Source organism: Nematolebias whitei, chromosome 19 (genome assembly GCF_014905685.2).
Source record: "Nematolebias whitei isolate Nwh7 chromosome 19, NemWhi1, whole genome shotgun sequence".
Lineage (NCBI taxonomy): Eukaryota > Metazoa > Chordata > Actinopteri > Cyprinodontiformes > Rivulidae > Nematolebias > Nematolebias whitei.
The window spans coordinates 13,865,977-13,885,846 of NC_056516.1; the positions used below are offsets into that span (position 1 = coordinate 13,865,977).

The following is a 19,870-nucleotide window of genomic DNA, read 5'->3' on the forward strand; positions in this document are numbered from 1 at the left end:
TTATGACTAAAACTTATAAGTTTGACTTTTATTCTCGTAATTATGACTAAAACTCATAAGTATGACTGTTATTCTCATAATTATGATTTTAAACGTCAAATTTATGACTTTAAAAGTCGAAATTATGACTTCCTGTTGGGCTTTTATTTCTTCCTTCATGGCGGAAACGGGCTTCCATATAAAACAGAGTCATTAAAGTACAAAGTAAAACAAATGCAGAACACTAGCTAAAAAGTTACAGAAACAAAATCCAAGCTAAAAATCAATAGTAACAAGTTAAAAGTAGAAGAATGGACACTAAAAGTAACATAAAAACACAAAAATAAATAAATAATACAAACACTTTTTTATTGTTATCTTCTGCTACTTATAGATTTAGATATGATTTTAAAACTTTTGGGTTTGAGCTAGGTTTTTGCTGCTTTTAGCTTTTAATTGTTGTTTACCTCCTTTAGCTTTCAGCTAGTGTTCTGCTTCATTTACTAGCTGTACCCAGTTTTAGCTTCTTCAGCAGATTTCAGCATTCACTCACTCAAGCTGCACTGAATCTCCACAGAAGACTGAAGCATCCATCATCCTTGTGTGCAAAATTGAATTCCGAAGTTCTGATAATTAGACCGATAAGTTTATAAACGATAAACAAAGGTGTCTACTTGTATGAGCTTAATGATGAATAAATGGTGAGATTTAGTCCCACATGAACAAAATATAACTCTGTTATTAAATTCCCAAAAATGTTTTGCAACCATCTGAGAGCCTTGTTACCGAGTGAATAAAACATGGAGACTGTTTTGAGAGCAACACAATAATTATATTTCTGCAGTGCATGAACACATGAATGAATGGATTGAATTGCAGCTCCGTCTACTGTTACAGCGCTCCACTCGAGGCTCACTCCGACGCCGTCGTTTGTGTTTTGTTTAAATATTATTCGCCGTTCTATGATGTATTTTGCTGCTGCAGCCTTCTGATCGGACGGGCCCTGAGCTACAGTGTCTCTGATCTTCAGAGGGGGAACCACGTTCACAACGTTGTAACCAGCCTCACCATATTGAACACGGCCATCACCAGGATGAGAGCGGTGGTTGTCATGGTGAGGACCAATCGCAGCCAGGGGTTGTTGGTGACAATGCTGCGAGAGGAAGTGGAGAGCCATGGGAAGGAGCAGAAAGAGCCCTTCCCTCTCTGCTGTGGAAGCAAAGAAACAGAAAGAGTGACCAGAGGATAAAGGAGGAGAAAAGAACAAACATCCCACAGCTGCTAAAGAAACCTTTTACTTCTTTCCCCTTCTACAGATAAAAACAAACATTTTAAAGTGAAGCAGTTAAAGCCTCACATTTCTTTAAGGAATGCATATCGCCTGCCGTCTTTAAACCAGTGTTTTAAACTATGACTTTGTGTTGAGAAGGCTGGATTTATAGCTGTTTCAGTCAAACCTTGAGGATGTTGTGCATCTTCTACAGCAGAGGTGTCCACACTTTTTCAGCCTGCGAGTTACTTTTAAAATGACCAAGTCAAAGTGATCTACCTGCTGTAAGATCCTGTTTACACAAGAACAACCTCTGGAAACATTAGTGTTATATGTTTATTGGGGGTAAATACACAAAAAATTAGTGGGTTTACATGAAAAACGCTGTAGTTTCCATGTCAGTCGGGTTGCCAGATAAGAAATTATGAACTATAGTAGTGTGGCGTTAAAATTATAGTATTTGAACCTAAACTGTCATATGTGCTGAGTAAAGATATTCTAAGATGAGGTGTGTGTTGTGTTTGTTGAACATGTGCACATATAAGGAGGAGTAAATAGGATGTTTTAAATTTATCTGGCAACCCTGATGCCGGGCTCAGCTGCATTCATCGTGCATGCAGCGTTTTATATTATAGTTAGTCCAAACTGGTGAAGATACTAACGTCTCTTTGGAGCCTGGATTTGATTAATTTTGCTCCTTCATGCTGAAAAAGGGTGAGCAGCACAAAAACACTCTGCTCTCTGACATTTATTATAACTGTTGTTACAGCAAGAAAAACTTTAGACTGCAGCCACCTGGATGTGCATGTGCAACTTCATAGCTGGAGCATTTCACACCTCCGAGGGGGGGGGTTCCCCCAAAAACCTCCACTCTGAGACCTGGACTCAGAAACCTTCAGTTTCAGAGAGAAGGGCGACTGTTGTCTGAATGAACGGCTGAACGTTTCACATCGTGTAAACGGGGCATCAGACTGGCTGCCCCGTCTGTCAATCAAGAGACAAATTCATAGAAGGATGATAGGGAGACGTCTATTTTTTAATGCCATGAGAGCTATCCATAATACCTTTGAGGTCACTGGTAGATCACGATCATAGTATTGGGCACCCCTGTTCTGCGGTACTGTAAGACCTGGAGAGATGCGTTGACACTCAGAGAACATGTTGAGGATGACTCTCTGCTACTACCACACCACAGTTTACCTCAACATCTATAAAATTGGCTGTTAAAGTCATTTTTGTGTTGGCTAATGTTGATGAACTGGATTGATTTGAAATGTTACTGAGTGTTACATCCAGTGATGACGTGTTGAGCTTTTCGTTATTCATCTGCCGGTTTATGAGATATTTTGGCAACACTACAGTTAAAAGTGAATAGTTTATAGAAAATGTCCAACTTTTTAATGTTACTGAAAAGTCGGGGCTGGCCTCCCTCCAGCTATTAATGTGTCAGATTGTGTCTCTCCTTGTTCCACTTCCAAATTATTTTCCCAACGATTAGTTTGACGGTTTCTTCTCGTTTCTCACGCTGCAGCTCAAACTCAACCATATTCTCACACTCGGCTTCTCTAAACGGGCAGAACTTTCAGACAAGCGAAGAACATTTGCAGCAGTGAGGACATGAGTAAAGCAGACGTTTCTCCTACTTGGTGCTAAAAAGGAACCGTCCTCGTCTTTTGTAAAAGATTTATAATCGATCCTTTCAGCGGTTTGAGGCGGTGCTTCGTTCTTGATATTTTCCAAGAAAACACGTTTGATCACAGTAACCGTGTAATGAACTCCTTCACGGAACGAACAGAGAATGTTCTTTAGCAATAATCTGCCTCATTTATACCGATGTCTGTGAAGCCGAGCGGATAAAATGCAGACGTGCATTCTCATTAGTCAATTAGGCGCTCTTTCAGGAGTGGCCACGGCGGCTCTCGCAGTCAGTGTTAAATTGATTTACAAACTCATCAAACCTGATCTTTTGTTCCTTCCTTCTGCTCATCATTAAGCCATGTGCAACACTGACATCTGGGTCAGAACAGAGCCAAGGTTATTGATAACCCCCTCAGTAATTAAGAATGACCCACTTACTGAGTGATAACACTCTCAGGAGGAGGAAGTGGGAGAGATCTTTTCTTGAGTGTCCACATTTCTCATGAGACAGGCACCTGTGTCAGCATGAACATATAACCCATCAGTCCATACTGGAAATAAATCAATCCTTTCTTGTTCAACTATAAAAGCACTGATATTTATTTAAGCAGCTAAACCATAAAACTACAACACAGGGCACAGAGTTATTAGTAAAAAGAACATTGTGACTGATAAAGTATTTATAAAGGGGCTAGAGTGTTTACATTTATATTTCTATGAAACAGAGATTAATGTTTGCTCTTGTCAGCTTTATTACTGCTGTTTTTCCCCATGTCTGTGCTAATTTCTTTATTATGTCAGCAAAAATACTTCACTTCATCAAACACTGGGTGCATTTTCAGGAAACTTTCACAAAAGTAATCCTCGGATGTAAATCAGCAACTGATTAACTTTTAAAGTTGGCCTAAATCAAGATGGCTGTCACAGCCAATTGAAGGTAGCATGCATAGTAATGGCTCGATCAGCTTTACAGCTGCTGAACTGAACTGTGGTTGGTTACAGCTCAGAGGCATCCCCAACACACACTTTCCATTGATCATTGGAGTCAACTGAGTTATGAGTCATTGTTAGCAAAATTAGCAAAGCAAGCAGTTAGCAAAAAATGTCATGAACTACTGGACAGATTTTAACTTTTTTTTTTAAATTTCACTGAAAACTTGGATGTCTGGTGATACAAGCCCAAAGCAGCCATGGTTTGGGTGATAGTACCATAGACAAGGTTCTTCTAACAGAACCTGAGTAATGCTTTAATGTAGGAGAGTTGGATTTAATCCCACAAAGATTTTATGCCATGGTTCATATAAAGTATAGTCAAATTTTAGCCTAGAGTTCACCCCAAAATAATTCCCTAAAACGAGTGAGAGAGTGAATGGTTGTTTGTCTCTATGTGGCCCTGTGATGGACTTGCGACCCGTCCAGGGTGTACCCCGCCCCTCGCACAGTGATTGCTGGACATGGGCACCAGCGACCCCCGTGACCCAAAATGGAATAAGCGGGTAAAGAAAATGGATGGATGGATGGATGGATAAACATACTTCACTAACAGGTCACTTCAGCGCTCACTATGTGTTAGACTAGGCATCACGCTGCCTTTTATTTGTACAGAGAAGTCTGAATTTCTTGGTTTCAAGTCCTAAAAATTCCACAGGTACAAATCCTGACAAACCTTGACCTCAGAATACAAGATAGTAAAATAAAAATGAAAGTTGTGATAGCTGATGTAATAAACTTATTGCATCTTGATCAATTTATGAGCATAGTACGTTCAAACCATCATTGGTGGCATTAGCAGCCATTTGTTTAAAAGAACGCTAAAAAAATTCAATGTTATTGGTTTGTATTGCAAAAAGAAGTTAGCCTGGTTGCTGGGCACAACCATTAGTGATCCTACTGGATTTCCAAGTTGCAACTAAATCAGTTAAATTGGGTCTGACGTTATTCCCAGATCCAAGTTCTGATTGTGAAGTTAAACTAACAGAGAAAAGTAGAAAGAAAAGTATAATGAATTCAAAGACTCAACAATGAATCTTGAACAACCAAAGATTTATAAGTCAACTGATGGGCCAATGAAAGATTCAATATGTGAGACGATTGAGTGCAGTTTTATCTGTTCCTGCTCAAAAAATGAAAACAGACTCACACTGACGGCCAATTAATTAATGAAAGGTTGTGGTTGTGTCTCGTGATGGTACAAACACTACGATGTGTCCAGAGGGTAAATCTGACTTAAACCTTGTGAGCTTCTCAGTCAGTGGTTTCCACAGTTTCAAAAGACCGAATGTGGAGATTGGCAGAGAATGTATGAAATCGTTTATTCATGAGACACAGCTCAGGACTCTAAATGCAGTTTCCAGAGAAGGGGTTCGTTTTGTGGAATATTGAGATGGTATTTATCATATATACCGTACGGGAAATCTTTGATCTGCTCAGAAGCAAGTGGTAACAAGTATAAGGTAGGTGAAAATAATGTCTCAGTAGCACAAGGATGTATGTGCAGCCAGATTTTCTACAATAAAAAAAAACATTATGCTTAAAATATACATATTTTAAAGGTTTCGGTAGAGACTGAAAGAATGAGATCATGGATACAGGCTTTACTCCTTAGAGATAGGGTGGAGGAGAGACTCGGAGTAGAACTGCTGCTCCTCCACATCGAGAGGAGCCAGTTGAGGTGGTTTGGGCATCTGGTAAGGATGCTCCTTTTGTGCCTCCCTAGGGAGGTGCTTCAGGCATGTTTGACTGCGAGGAGACCCCGGGGAAAACCCAGGACACACTGGAGAGACCATGTCTCTCAGTTGGCCTGGGAACACCTTGGAGTCCTCCCAGAAGAGCTGGAAGAGGTGGCTGTGGAAGGAGATGTCTGGACCTCCCTGCTCAAGCTGCTGCCCCCGAGGCCTGACTTCAGAACAAGTGGAACATAATGGATGGATGGAGTTGTTTTAAGATGGCAGTGATGATACCTGCCGATCACCCAGTTTGGGTGGGACAGTGCCAGAATTTGTCCTTCCTGTTGTTAGACATGTCCTCAAGTTGAACCTGGTATGGCCTTGCCTTGCCCACCCAGAAGACTGACCTTGGTTCTGTCTCTGACTGGACACTTCTGGTTCTATCTGTTCAAGGATCAGATGTCCCAGATCCAATCCCTAATATGGAGTAGTTTTCTCTTTTATTGCTCACAGATGAACACGTTAGATAGTTTCATCACATCCACTGTTCTCATCAGATAAACCAGCTATGACCGGTTTGGGTCTACACATAGTTAGCTTACTGATCCAGGCAGGTTGTACTCCATCCCATGTTAAGGGCGGAGTCGAGAGTCGATTAAAACTGAGGTACTTCCGTAACTCGGGGCTTCGACATCCGGACCGCTCGTCGAGCCCAGCGCTGAAGGCCGGTAACTTTTCCTGCCTTAATAGAAATTAAATGGTAAAACTTAATTTCTCTCAGCCGTTATTCGTATCGGTGCGAGTCTTCTTTCCACCTGGGAAATAAACGAGCCGGCATTGAACGCCGTGGTCGAATGGCAACACTGTCCCTCGTTAAGTATAAAGAGTGGCAGGAGTGCCTCTAATGTTCCGCATTTGACCAGCTCTGACTTGGCTGACCTGTTTTATGTAAACCATGTCACATCTGTGTGGAAGGAGGTATACAAAGGGGCTGTTTAAGGGCTTTCTACTACAGCAGGTTGATGCCACCATAATAAACCCAAAGCACAACTTCTCAGCTTTCAGAAACCACTGGAATTTTTTGATAGCACAAATTGTTGTGAAGTCACAATAATGCAAAGCGAGCTTGTGAAAAACATTTGTCATCGGGGGATAAACTTCATTGATTCAGCCGTCAACCATAATTCATTACAATGAAATAATTTTGCTTATTACATTAAATATTGTTTGAGGCATTATGTGTGTTTGTGTGCTTGTGGTGATGGGGGTCATTTAAAAGTCTAAAGGTTCAATGAAAAGTGAGCATTCTAATCTTTGGTTGCTGCAGCCATCATTAATGGACAAATGGTGAACTCATGACTGGCAGACACAGATATGGAGTTTGTGGGGCAACTTTTATTTTCTGTTTGTATGTGTGATACTATCTAACTAGCAGATTTCTCAGGGTAGGTTATGTGGTGCTAAGGATTCTTTGTGATAAAAGTACAAAGTACAATATAATGCAGTCAAAACAAACTCATTGTGCTCAGTGAGTTAATAAAAACAAGAGTTTTCCAGTATGAGCTCAGATAAAGTTAATCTTAAATGTTACTTACGATAGTTTTATGAGAAATATACTTTGTATATAATAATAATAATGTCATCACATTGTCATCACTGTATGTTTCCATACAATGGCAAAATTAGTTTATGCATTTAACCCATCCACCACCAGGTGGAGTAGTGGGCAGCTATTGAGGGTGCCCACGGGGCATTTTTGGGGATAAGGTGTGCTGCCCAGAGATACCACAAGGTGTGCAGTGACTGGGGATTGAACCTGGGACTTTCAAGTCCCAAGCCGGCTGCCCTGCCTTTACACCATCTTGGCCCACATTATATAGTATTCTGATCTTGTTTTCTTATTAATCACAATAATTTAGATTTCTCTTGAAATAGCTGGAAAAAACAGATGCATCTAAAAAAAATAGAATTTTATAAAAAAGTTTTTTTTTTGTCAATCGTTTCAGAAAATAAAACTCATATTGCATAGATTCATTACACACAGAGTGAAATATGTCAAGCCTTTATTTATTGTAATTTTGATGATTAGATCTTACAAATAATGAAAAACCTAAATTCAGTGTCTCATAAAATTAGAATATTCCACAGCCAGCTTATACCTTTGTCAGAGTGGGCTGGTGCCGAGTCCTACTGTAAAATGAAACCAGCATCTCTAAAGCTCGTCAGCAGCAGGAAGCATGAAGAGCTCTAAAATGTCCTGGTAGATGCTGCGTTGACTGGACTTCAGAAAACACAGCAAGCCAGAACCAGCAGAGGACATGGTCTCAAACCATCACACTCTGTGGAAACTTCACTCTGGACTTTGACAATGTGGATTCTGGACCTCTCCATGTTCCTCTGGACTCTGCGACCATGATTTATGAATCTTTCATCTGAACAGAGGACGTTGGACACTGAGAGACAGTCCACTTCTTTGTGTCCTCAGCAGGTAAGACACTTCTGATGTCGTCTCTGGTTCAGGAGTGGCTGGACTTGAGGAACGAGACATTTTGTAGCTCGTGTCTAGGAGTTAATCAGCAGCTCAGGCTGTGACACCATGAAGTTGACAATATTCAACTTCTTCACAATATTATCCTCTTTTTTCATTATTTCTAAACCATAATCATCAAAATTACAATAAAAGCTTGAAATATTTCACCCTATGTAATGACGAGTTTCATTTTCTGAAGTGATTGACAAAAAACAAAAAACAAAAATTTCCACAATATTCTAACATTTTTGGTAGCACCTGTTCATAGTTTTAATAGGATTATTTATTTATTTAGTTTTCTGGGAGAGCATTACCCTGTGTTGTTGGTACTTGTTAATACATGTAGGTGTCCTTTGTTGCCATCAGGGAATGTTGACTGTGGTTCAGTTGGTTTTGGCCCAGCTCAAACTAACAAATAAATAAGTTGATCCCGTCAGAATTACACTCCAAAAAAGACTGCCATCCTCAACATAATGATTTGAAAAAGTACATGCCACTGTACACGTCGCACCGCCGTATAAGTCACATCAGTCCAAATATGTCTAATAAAGTGGGAAGAACCATAAATATGTCGCTTCACTGTATAAGTCGAATCTATTATGTGTCACCACTGACGCGTTGCGTTTGTTATGCGTCGCGGCTGACCACCTGAAAATGTGGGCCGGTGTTGTGCCAAAAATTGATGGGCTGCCAAATGGCGGCCGCAGGAGTGTGCACGGGAGGACTTTAATAAGAATGTAACAAGATTAACACTTAAAAAACTATTTGTTTGCTTGAAATTATAGTAAAGGCGTGTCTAACTTTTCCTTAATTATTGAATTGGATTGTGGAATGATCAGGCGAGTGATGTTAAAAATGCCAAATCAATGTGTACGTTTAAGAAAATGATCAAAGTTGAATTGTTAAAAAAATATATGAAATAGTTTAATGTGTGTTGTATGAACTGTCGCTCAAGAAGGAGTTATTTATTTTGATTTGTTACTTGAAGCTTATTATTGTTTGAATTAATTGATGGAAAAAGGGCAGATATAATAAGATTTATTTCTTCCTTCTGCTGCCTTTCATTTTGTTTTTAATTGCATTTCTCATTGTTTATGGAATTGTTTTGTTTTGTTTTTAAAAAATGAACAAATTTATAAATACAAAATAAAATAATAAATGCACGTTGACGGTCAATCAGCTGCATTTCAAAAGCTGATTCGCGGCTGCTGGAACACGCAGCGGGAAGACTCACTGTGCATTTTTGCAAAATTTATCAAGATAACCATCTAAAAACAATTATTTGTTTGCTCGACATTATATCAAAGGTGTGTCTCAGTTGAACTTTTCCTTAATAAATGCACTTTAATGGTCAAATCAGCTACATTTCGCCTGGGTGGCGCGGTGAAATGCAGCTGATTTGACGTTTGCTCCAGGAGTTCAGGAGCGAGACAGAGGTGGCTTGGTATGGCAAGCCAAGTGGCTCATTAATAGCCACTTTTACCTATTAATAACAGACTTGGCTTGCCCTATTACTTGGGCGCCCTCTAGCGGCTGAAAATGGTAGTGTTCAATATTTTCCATGTCAGAATGAATGAAATCATCAGATCAAATATTGAATTATAAATATGGGAGGAAAAAAGCAAATAAGTTGCTTCGCTGAATAAGTCACATGGCATGCTAATTGCAAAAAGGTGCAACATATGCAGCGAAAAATACGGTAATTATGTTTTACTCACATAAGTATCTTCGTTACCCTACTTTGATGAGGCGTTTCACAAACTTTTACAAGTCATATTGGTGTGTGGATTAACGTGCGTGCGTGTGAGCGGTATTCATTGTTAATCCCAGCAAACCCACCAGAATGTGACTAGCGAAGCAGAGCAGCAGGATCAAAGCCAACAACAGGAACGTCAGGCCAAAGGAGATCCCGAGCACAGCGGTTCTGGAACACACAAACACACACTGTAGTGCCAGCCAGGTCCACATACATGTAATAAGATCCTGCTGTGTTCTAGTTCTGACTTGCCACCCATTTACACTTAGCACAGTCACAAAATGAAAACTCTTAATATGTCAGATTGATTTCTCAGGACAACCTCTTCATATCAGATTTAAGGACGTCTGCCATTAAACAGATGATGTAATTTCCAAAAGCGCAGAGCAATGTAGCAAGGAACAGCATGAGAGAGAAGGTAGAATTAGAAAATCAATGGTCTCTCAGATGTGGAATTACACCTCTGGCTTGGAGAAGCAGTAAATTAGCATGACCGTGAATTTCTCTCCCCTCTGCTGAAGCGCCGCCACGCTTCGATTCATCTGATCTATAATCACGAGCAGACACGGTGCCCTTTCATCTCCATCGGCTTTTTAACATTCTGCCTCTTTTGCTTTGGCGAGGTCTTGTTGATGAGACAGCTGGCGTCAAATCGTTTTTTTTCACATCAGCCTGCCGCCACAGCTGGAGGCGGGCTGATGCTGCTGGTAGAGTGGAGTGGAAATCGGCGTGAAATGTGGCGCGGACTTACTTGGGCAAGACGAGGACCTGCACTACAAATATGCCGCAGAATATGAGGCAGGCGCAGGTGACGTAGTACTTGAAGGCAGGTAGTGTGGTGGATCTGTACTGTTGGGAGAAGACAGGTGAGATGGGTCCAGAATTCAAGTTACTGGGACATTAACACATTCATTCAAATTACCCAGTGTATCCAGCAGTCTTTAAATTTTGTATGCATGTTTGCATAATAGTAAATTAAAGTAGGCATAAAATGTAGCAACGACGAAAAGAGCACAAAGTTACGAGACATAAAGTTGAGCCTCTTTCTGCTAATTCGTCAGCACTGATTCATCACATCGATTTCTTTCCAGACTGCAGCTTTGTATGCATTCGCCTACCTCTTTCTCCAGAGCTTTGTTGTGAAAGAACAATGAGATCCTCTGGATGTCCTCGGATTTCATCCACTGTCTGGAGACACAAGAGAAGCAGACGGTAAAGAGGACCGGAAGTCCTTTCTCTTATTACAGGCTGTGATGGCGTAGGTGTTACTGTCTTCACCTGGTGCTGATTTTCATTTTTCTTTCTTTGGGAGAACATATAATAAAGATCATTTTGAGTACTTTGACAAGTACTTTTGTTTCTGTCAAACTTTACAGCAAGTTGAGTCATGAAAGGCTCTATAATTGACTGGAAAGATTCTGGTGGGTCAGGGTGTGGAGTTCTTGAAAAACATTGGGATTTGTGTAATCCTAATCTCAGGTTGGGTTAGCCAAAGCAATACACCCAACAAAGATCAGCTGCACCGTTTTAACCCATGTCCTTTGTTTAGATCCATCCAACTGCCTAAAACCACCCTGACTCACACCTAGAGACAATTTAGAGTTACCAATCAGATGTTTTTGGTCTATGGGAGGAAACTGGAGCACCTGGAGAAAACACGCAAACTCTACCCAGAATGACCCCTGGGACAGGATTTGAACCGGTGACCTTTTCGCTGAGAGGTGGCAGCTCTACCAACTGAGTAACTGTGCTGCCTGACTTTCATCTATAATGCTTGAAATTTCATGAACTTAACTAGAGAATTTGCATTTCCTGCCTTAATGCAATACAATATTAGCTGAAAGGAGCACAAAAAAGAGGAAACAGCAGAAAAAGAACTGAAAACCAGAAAATGTTTAAATTAGCAAAAAAATAAACTAAAAGTTGAAGAAATAAGCTGAATTTTGCAGAAAAAAGTTGGAGGAGTGTAAAAAGCTTAAATTAGCAGAAGAAAGCCAAAAGGAGCCAAAAAAGTAGCAAAAACGATCTGAAAAGATTCCAAACTTCTGAAATAAGAAGAAAAGTAGCTGAAAACACACTAAAAACCTTAAATTAGCAGAAAGAAGCTGAAGCGAGCACAAAAAAGACTAAATAAGTTACAAAGAAGCAGGAAAAAAAATCCCAGAAAAAGCTCTTATTAGCAAAAAACTAGTTAAAAATAGCTGAAATTGGCAGAAGAAAGCCAAAGAAAAAAACAGATAAAGCTCATCTTAGCAGAAAACATGCTAATAGTAGCTAAAATTAGCTGAGAGCGCAAGTTAAATTTAACAGAAAGAAGCTGAAAGGAGCAGAAAAAGTTTTTAAACAGCCAAAAGGGTTTGAAGAATGAGAGGTCCATTTCTTTTCGATGAGGAAAAAATGGCAGAAAAGCTAAATATATTTTTAAAAAAAGCAAAAATTGCACAAATACCTAAAATCATAGCTTGAATGAGCTGAACATTTTGTAATATGAATTGTTGAATTAGCACAAACATTGTGTAACAAGTTAAGTGCCAATAAAGTACAAAAAAATACAGGATCTCAATAGTGTGAATGCTTTATAAGCATTATGGCCATACCACCCTAAACACGCCCAATTTCATCTGATCTTGGAAGCTAAGCAGGGTCGGGCCTGGTTAGTACTTGGATGGGAGACCTCCTGGGAATAACAGATGCCGTAAGCTCTTGGGGGCCGAGGTGGTGCAGAGGTAGGGCAGTTGACTTAGGACCAGAAAGTCGCAAGCTCAACTCCCCACCATGCCCACAAGTCGTGGTGTCCCTAAGCAAGTCACCCAAGCCCTAATTGCTCCCCAGGCGCTTATAGCTGCCCACTGCTCCACCTGGTGTTTCTCACATGTGATGAGTTAAATGCAGAGAACTAATTTTGTCATTGCATGGGAACATACAATAATGACAACACAAATCACTTTACGCCTTATTGAACTAAGTTAGGCCTCCGTCATACTGAATGATCACTCTACTATGACATAAAAATCAGCCAGAACATGGGTGGGCTTTGCAGGGTCTAGACGACATCTTCAGGTGAGTATTAAGAGCACAGTGGGCTTCCCTTTACACGTAAAAGAATGTGATGAGTTGTAAGCATACACAAAACTTGGCACTACACCAAGGTATCAGAGTTTGAAGCAGGACCAGCCGTGTTAGCCTCATATCTAGGCTCCAACTATGACCATGACAAAGCCATGGAAACCACCTGGTACAGAAGTGATGCCTATAGTAACGGGGTTGTAATCTTATGTGAAGGAGGACCAAGAGAACATTTTCCCAGATTCAAACTTTCACTGTAGCATGGTACCCACAGATATCCTGATGCATGCTCAATAATCCCACAGGTACCCACAGATAACACTTGAAAGGGAAAATTCTAGAAATGTGCAAACTAAATTGATAACTAAGCAGTAACTTCAGCCAATTTGTAAAATACTTCTTATCGTCAGCAAACAGAAAGTCATTTCCACCCAGACTTACTGATGCAAAACCCTGTTAGTCATTTATATCTCACATACTTTATATTCAAAAGGGTATTTAGCTAATCTCTGGAGCACACTTCAAATCTGTGCTGGTTTTGAATGTAAACATGCATAAATGCCATTGGCTGCAGTCTGATTTTAAACAGTAGGACGCTCTTGCTATAAATCCTTAATTGAATTTTAGATTTCTTGCCCTTTTTTCTTCTTTATGTATAAATAGAAATAAAACTCTTTTAAGTTTGGATTGAAACTTTAACATTTGATTAATCTAACAGCCATTAGACCACATTAGACACCACTGTGTCCCTTCTGTCCTGATTCTTTAATGTAAACCTCATTATGACTGGTGGTTCAAAGAGGTCCTGATTTAATATTTGTGTTTTCTTCTGCCTTTGTCAGAGATGAATGTCCATGAGAAGCAGAACTGGGTTGTACGGCGAACACAGTGCTTACTTCTGAGAGTTGATGCCATCGATGGTGCGAATCATCCGTTCATTAAGTTCTTCTTCAAATCTTTTCCTCTGAGATTTGGATCTTGGGGAAAGGGGGCACATGTTTAAATTCTGACAAGGAGAAAAACTATACTTGTTCTGAATCTTGTTAAAACAAATTGTTCACCTCTCTCGTCTCTGGAGGTAGTACTGCCCCATGGGAACATCCTGAAACATGAAACAGACCATGAACGAATGTGACTATAAATACTCTTCACTTTTCATATCTTCAAATGACCTGAGCGGTTGATGTTGTTGGTACAACTGAGAGAAAGCAAGCTTGGGACAAAAGTTCACCAACCGTAGTGTTGATCTTGTCATTGTCTGTGGTCATACTATCTCGATGGTGGAGGTTGGCGAAGGGTTTAGCAGCTCCCCAGGACTCCAGGTATCGGGTCATCCTGACAGACGCCCTCATCTTCCCGCTGTCCAGAGAGGGTCGAGAGCGCACACTTAACAGCGGGCTGTGCCTCTCAGTCTGGGAACAAGAACATAAAAAAGTCAAGTTACTTTATTCCACTTTTGTGAGGAGATGAGTTTAAATGAGCTTCATCCACATACCAGTATATCAGTATATCAAATCAATTCAATTCAAAAATACTTTATTAATCCCAAAGGGAAATTAAATGTTGTTGTAACTCTTTATCCTCATTTCATTAGATGTTATAGCTGATGATAGCTGTAGGCAGGAAGGATCACTTGTAAAGGTCCCGTCCCACAGCGGATCCGAAGAAAATGGCCGCAAATGCCATCCGATACATCCACCCAGCCTCGGTGGGTCTCTCAGTTCCCCTGGGCTGCAGGACCGCCCGAATGCTGGGCAGAACTTCTCCCAGAGCAATGGCCACTCCTCCCAGCAGCCTGCCGAGCTCCTCGTTGCTACGGACATCCGGCTGCAGATGCCAGGGGATGATCCCGGTCCTTCTGTCACGAGCCATGTTTCCTGCTAGTTCCAGGATCTCAGTGGTCAGGCACTCGAGCACAACCAGTAGGGAGATGGGAATGCATCCATGTAGCCTCCTTTTCAACTCAATTGAGATTTGGGGCTGTAGTTGATGTATTATTTGAGCTATTGAGATGTCAATTGGCTGTCCCTGGTTGTAAAAAAAACAACAACTTGTTGTCATGGTTACGCATCGTAAATGTCCAAAACTAAAAAAGTTTCAGTAAAACTCCTTCCAGCTGCACAGCATCCAATACCAGAGGAAACAATCATCCAAAAAAGGTGATTTACATCCAGCAAAAGAGGAATTAAAAGTTTCCAAAAGCAAAATCTCAGAATGAATGTAACAGAGCTGCTCCAACATGCAGCCACCTCAAGTGGCGCAATTCTGGAATGAAAGATATCATCTGCATATCACTTTTCTGACATCTTGTCTGGATGTGCTGCTTATGTCTTAGCACCTGTAGGATTTCTAGTTTTTCTCCTGCAGCTTTTCCAACACCATAGGGAGCCAACAGGATCACAGACCATCCCACTAATGAGCTGCAGGAGTATGGTATATAAGGCAGTTGATGACTTCAATCCAATGCTGGTGCATTATCTACCAATCGGTATTTGTGTTCCTGGCATTGGTATTATTCTTTGTGGTTTGTGAAAACTCTACTTCTCCATGTTGTAGCTCTGACTCCTGCATTCCTCCTGAGCCTTTGACCTCCCTGGTTTCTCCTGAGCCTCCTCATGATCTCTCCATCCATTCCTTGCCTTCCACCACATGCTCACCGGTTGTATGAACCCTCCTGGAACGTCTTCACTCCTCGCTACTAGAACCTTTTGGGAATTCGCCTCTGCGACCACTTTGCCTACCAACAGTAAGAGAGATACTATCAAACCATCCCTCAAGATAAAGCCTCCAGTTAATCTTGTCCCTTGCTCTCCAGGGTTCCAGTCCCACGCTACTGTTAATATATTCTCTTGCTGTAAATAAACACTGTTAAACTTGCTCTTGGTCTTGGAGTCGCTATTCTTAGTTACATACTATCTGGTTATTGAGCTAAACCTTACAGCGCCATTTATCAAACGATCATTTAGAGTTCATAACGGCTCCAGAGCAACAGAATACTTGGTTTAATGTTAATATTATTATGGTTCATCAAGGTAAAGCATAGTTTTCCAAGTGTGTTGAAAACATCAAAAACAAGGACTCCATTTCCATTGGATGATGATCCCACCATATTCTCCTCAACATTTTAGAACGTGTCTGGAACACAACAAAACTCCTTCAGTGTGAAGGCAGTCACGTTGCTGATGTAGCGATGTTTGTGTTGATAATGTTCACATGCAGTAATATTGACTTAGCTTTAAGACTTTGTGAGGAACAGGTGATTAATCTGTTGCTATGAAATAATTGCTTGTATGCATGTGTTTCCAACAGTTAATGGATTTAATGAAAATTTCACATAGGTGTACATCTACAACTGATTCACATTTTATCTGTAGCATGCAAGGTGGCAGGAAGTATACACCCTATCCAGGAATGCTAGATTTGTTATCTACAAGTTAAACCTTAGGACTTAAAGCTGGAGATTTTTTATCATGAGTTAAACATGATAACGAAAAGTCTTCCTTATATAATCAAAAGTAAAAGCCTAAAACATAAGTCAGTTGTTACTTGTATGTTCTGTGGTAACAGTTGTATAGTACACAGATACTCAGTGAGCCTCAACCTAGTGGGTGTACGGTACGGTAAGAATGGGCTGTTTCAGGAACTCTGGTCATTTGACAGCTTTTGACATCTTTGACTTGCTTGTTGGTGTTTTTGCATACTTCAAACCCTTTCACTTATGAATGAAGCAGCTCTTTTGTTTATACACAAGTGTTTCTGAGTGGCAAACAGAACTCCACTTGGGTGAAATGCTGAGGATTCAAGAGGATGACAAGTAGCGTACCTCAGGTGATTTGTTTTAATTGCTCATGGGCTGTGTGTGGGATTGTCACTGACCAAACTCAGCACAGATGCCTTTAGGGGACTGAAACAGACATGGTGGCTCCGGTTATTTCCAGCTCTGACAGTGACAGTTAACGACAGTGAAAGTGGAGATGACTCCTTCTCTGATCCGTGTATCATATTTGGCCTGGATCCATTCACAGCTTGCTGCAAATTAAGACTGAACACCTGCAGCTTTGTCTCAATTTGATCAAATATTGACATGCTGTTTCTGTAAATATTTTTAACATTACATCGTAGGATCTTGCCACATTCTGCAGAGACTCTCATAACATAAAATAATGTTGAAGGAGATTGAAGTTGATATACTACGGTTAAAATATTCAGAGGCCAGTGTAAGGTCTATATATGCATACCGGTTTAGTTGTGACAAACAAGACTAATTTAGGTCCTGTACTCTATATTAATAATAAACTGACTAGAAAACAAAACCAAAACTCAGTGCAGAGCAGTGGAATAAATCATGAAAAACCTATAAACACTGAGGCCCAGATTCATGAACAGCTCAAATTCACATTCAGCACTAAAGCCATTGCAAACTGATATTAGTGCTACACAACAAATGCAATTTGTACATATTGAAAAAAGGTTTTACTCATGCATTTACAAGACACCCTTTCCATGTTTTTGTGAATTACTACTAGAGTTAAAGCAACTCAAAGATCAGTGCTGTTTGCAACACTCATTTTGTGTGAAATATACAATCTCCTGAGAGCTGATTATAACTGTGTTTCAGGAGAAATAACAGAGGACCAGGAGCAGTATGCTGCAGTGCTGCCTTCACAAAAAGAGGCCAAGTAAATAGGGATAGTTATAATTCATCCGCTTTTTTTAATTCAACCTTTATTTATACAGCACTATTCGCATGGGATTAGCTTTACCTTGGGACCACATGCTATTTGTAATAATTACGGAGATTGTCTGTGTTGTTAATCCTATGTGAATCGGCCATGTCAGTAATTTGTAAAGTAATAATTCCCCCACAAATTACCTACTATATTCCTCTGAACTCTGAGGTCCTGTGATAATACTAATCCACTGCGAATAGGCATCTCTGTGATTTGGACAGAAATGCACAGGATCCCATATGTAATGAGGCGTTTTTTGTTTTTGTTTAAGCAAAATCATTTGGAAAAATATACAACAAAGCTATTTTAAATGAATGTGCTGCTCACTTTGACTTAAATTTCACTTTATTTTTTTAATAAAAAAAAAATGTCACTTTGACTTTTATGCTGTTACTTCCTTCACCGCAAATGACAGCAGGTGCGGAGACGCGCGCGTGATCTGCTGACCCATCCACCATCCATTATATTTACTCGCTTCTTCCTTTTAGGGTAGCGGGAGTCAGTGGTGCCCATGTCCAGCCATCACTGTGTGAAAGGTGGGGGACACCCTGGACAGGTCGCAAGTCCATTTCAACCGGCGGGTCAGCGGACGCGCAGCCACTTGCGCACGGCCGGTGACAGGTGACAGCTTAACATGGCCTTTTTTTTACCTCTTAAACTGGCTGGTCAGACCTACCATTTCCTCAACAAGTAGATTAACACAATTTTATATTGTGCATTCTTTAACAAAAAAGGTTGAATCATGTCATCTGGACTTCGTTTTTTTGTTAAAAAGAAACGTTTCGCCCCTCATCCAAGAGGCTTCGTCAGTCTGAGGCCTAGCCATCTGGTATTACCCAGAAGCCACCCTGACTCTTGTGTTTCAAGCCTGCCTCAGATACCCCTGAAGTCTGGCCTTTTCACTAATGGTTTCAAAAACACAAAGTTTGTTTTCTCAGTCATCCAGGTATATAACAACAAAAAAGGTTGAATCATGTCATCTGGACTACGAAGTCCAGATGACATGATGTCAGTCCTCAATGACTACAGACCTGTTGCCCTGACATCCCACATCATGCAGGTCCTAGAGAGACGTCTGCTGACCCACCTGACTAAACAAACAAGCACATATCAGGACCCACTGCAGTTTGCTTATCGGTGTGGACTTGGAGTTGAAGATGCCATCATACACCTGCTTCAGCAAACTCACTGTCATCTAGAAAAGGCAGACAGCACTGTGAGAGTCATGTTCTTTGATTTCTCCAGTGCATTTAACACAATCCAGCCCGATTTGCTTTGTCAGAAACTCCAGAAGACTCAGGTGGAGGCCTCAACAATCACCTGGATCAAAGACTACCTGACAAACAGACCACAGTTTGTGAGACTGAAGGGTTGTGTGTCTAACCAGGTGGTTAGTAGCTCAGGAGCACCACAGGGGACTGTACTCTCACCATTCCTTTTCACTCTGTACACCTCAGATTTCCAGTATAAAACAGACTCCTGTCATCTGCAGAAATATTCTGATGACTCTGCAGTGGTCGGGTGTATCAGAGATGGACAAGAAGCTGAGTACAGGGAACTGGTGGACCGCTTTGTGGCATAGTGTGGAAACAATCATCTCATCTTGAATGTGAACAAAACAATGGAGATGATTGTAGATTTCAGGAGAAACAGGAACAGGTCCAACATTATTTCCATCATGGGAGAAGAAGTGGAGGTGGTGGAGAAGTATAAATACCTTGGAGTTCACCTGGACAACAGAGTGGACTGGAAATGCAACAGTGAAGCGTCTACAAGAAGGGACAGAGCAGACTGTACTTCCTGAGGAAGCTGAAGTCCTTCAACGTTTGCAGCAAGATGCTGCATATCTTCTGTAAGTCTGTTGTAGAGAGCGTTATCTCTTCTGCCATCCTCTGCTGGGGGAACAGCGCCAGAGCAAGTGACTTAAAAAAGATCAACAAGCTCATAAGGAAGGCTGGCTCAGTTCTGGGGACTCCTCTAGAACCTTCGGAGATGATTGTTCAAAGAAGGATTCTTCATAAAATGAAGAACATTATAGACAACCCTCAGCATCCTCTTCATCAGACTGTCATACAACAACAGAGTGTCTTCAGTCAGAGGCTTCTTCAGATCTGCTGTAGGACAGACCACTACAAGAGATCCTTCCTGCCCACAGCCATCTGCATCTAGAACAACTCTGTAATGAAACCAGGATGATGAGTTACCACAACATTTAATTTCCCTCTGGGATTAATA

General features: G+C 40.7%; 1 protein-coding gene and 1 pseudogene across 1 annotated transcript in view; one reads left to right on the plus strand and one right to left on the minus strand.

The window, feature by feature from the left end:
- The window catches only part of adcy2b (adenylate cyclase 2b (brain)), a 159,618-nt gene that overhangs the window by 30,141 nt on the left and 109,607 nt on the right, over window positions 1-19,870 (minus strand). The window contains exons 10-16 of the mRNA XM_037693157.1: window positions 14,141-14,317; window positions 13,967-14,007; window positions 13,802-13,882; window positions 10,958-11,027; window positions 10,591-10,688; window positions 9,923-10,007; window positions 1,048-1,188 (exon numbers count right to left, since the gene is read on the minus strand). Coding sequence (XP_037549085.1) covers window positions 1,048-1,188; window positions 9,923-10,007; window positions 10,591-10,688; window positions 10,958-11,027; window positions 13,802-13,882; window positions 13,967-14,007; window positions 14,141-14,317 — 693 coding nt within the window. The remainder of the gene's footprint in view (window positions 1-1,047; window positions 1,189-9,922; window positions 10,008-10,590; window positions 10,689-10,957; window positions 11,028-13,801; window positions 13,883-13,966; window positions 14,008-14,140; window positions 14,318-19,870) is intronic.
- Window positions 12,423-12,541, plus strand: LOC119426188 (annotated as a pseudogene).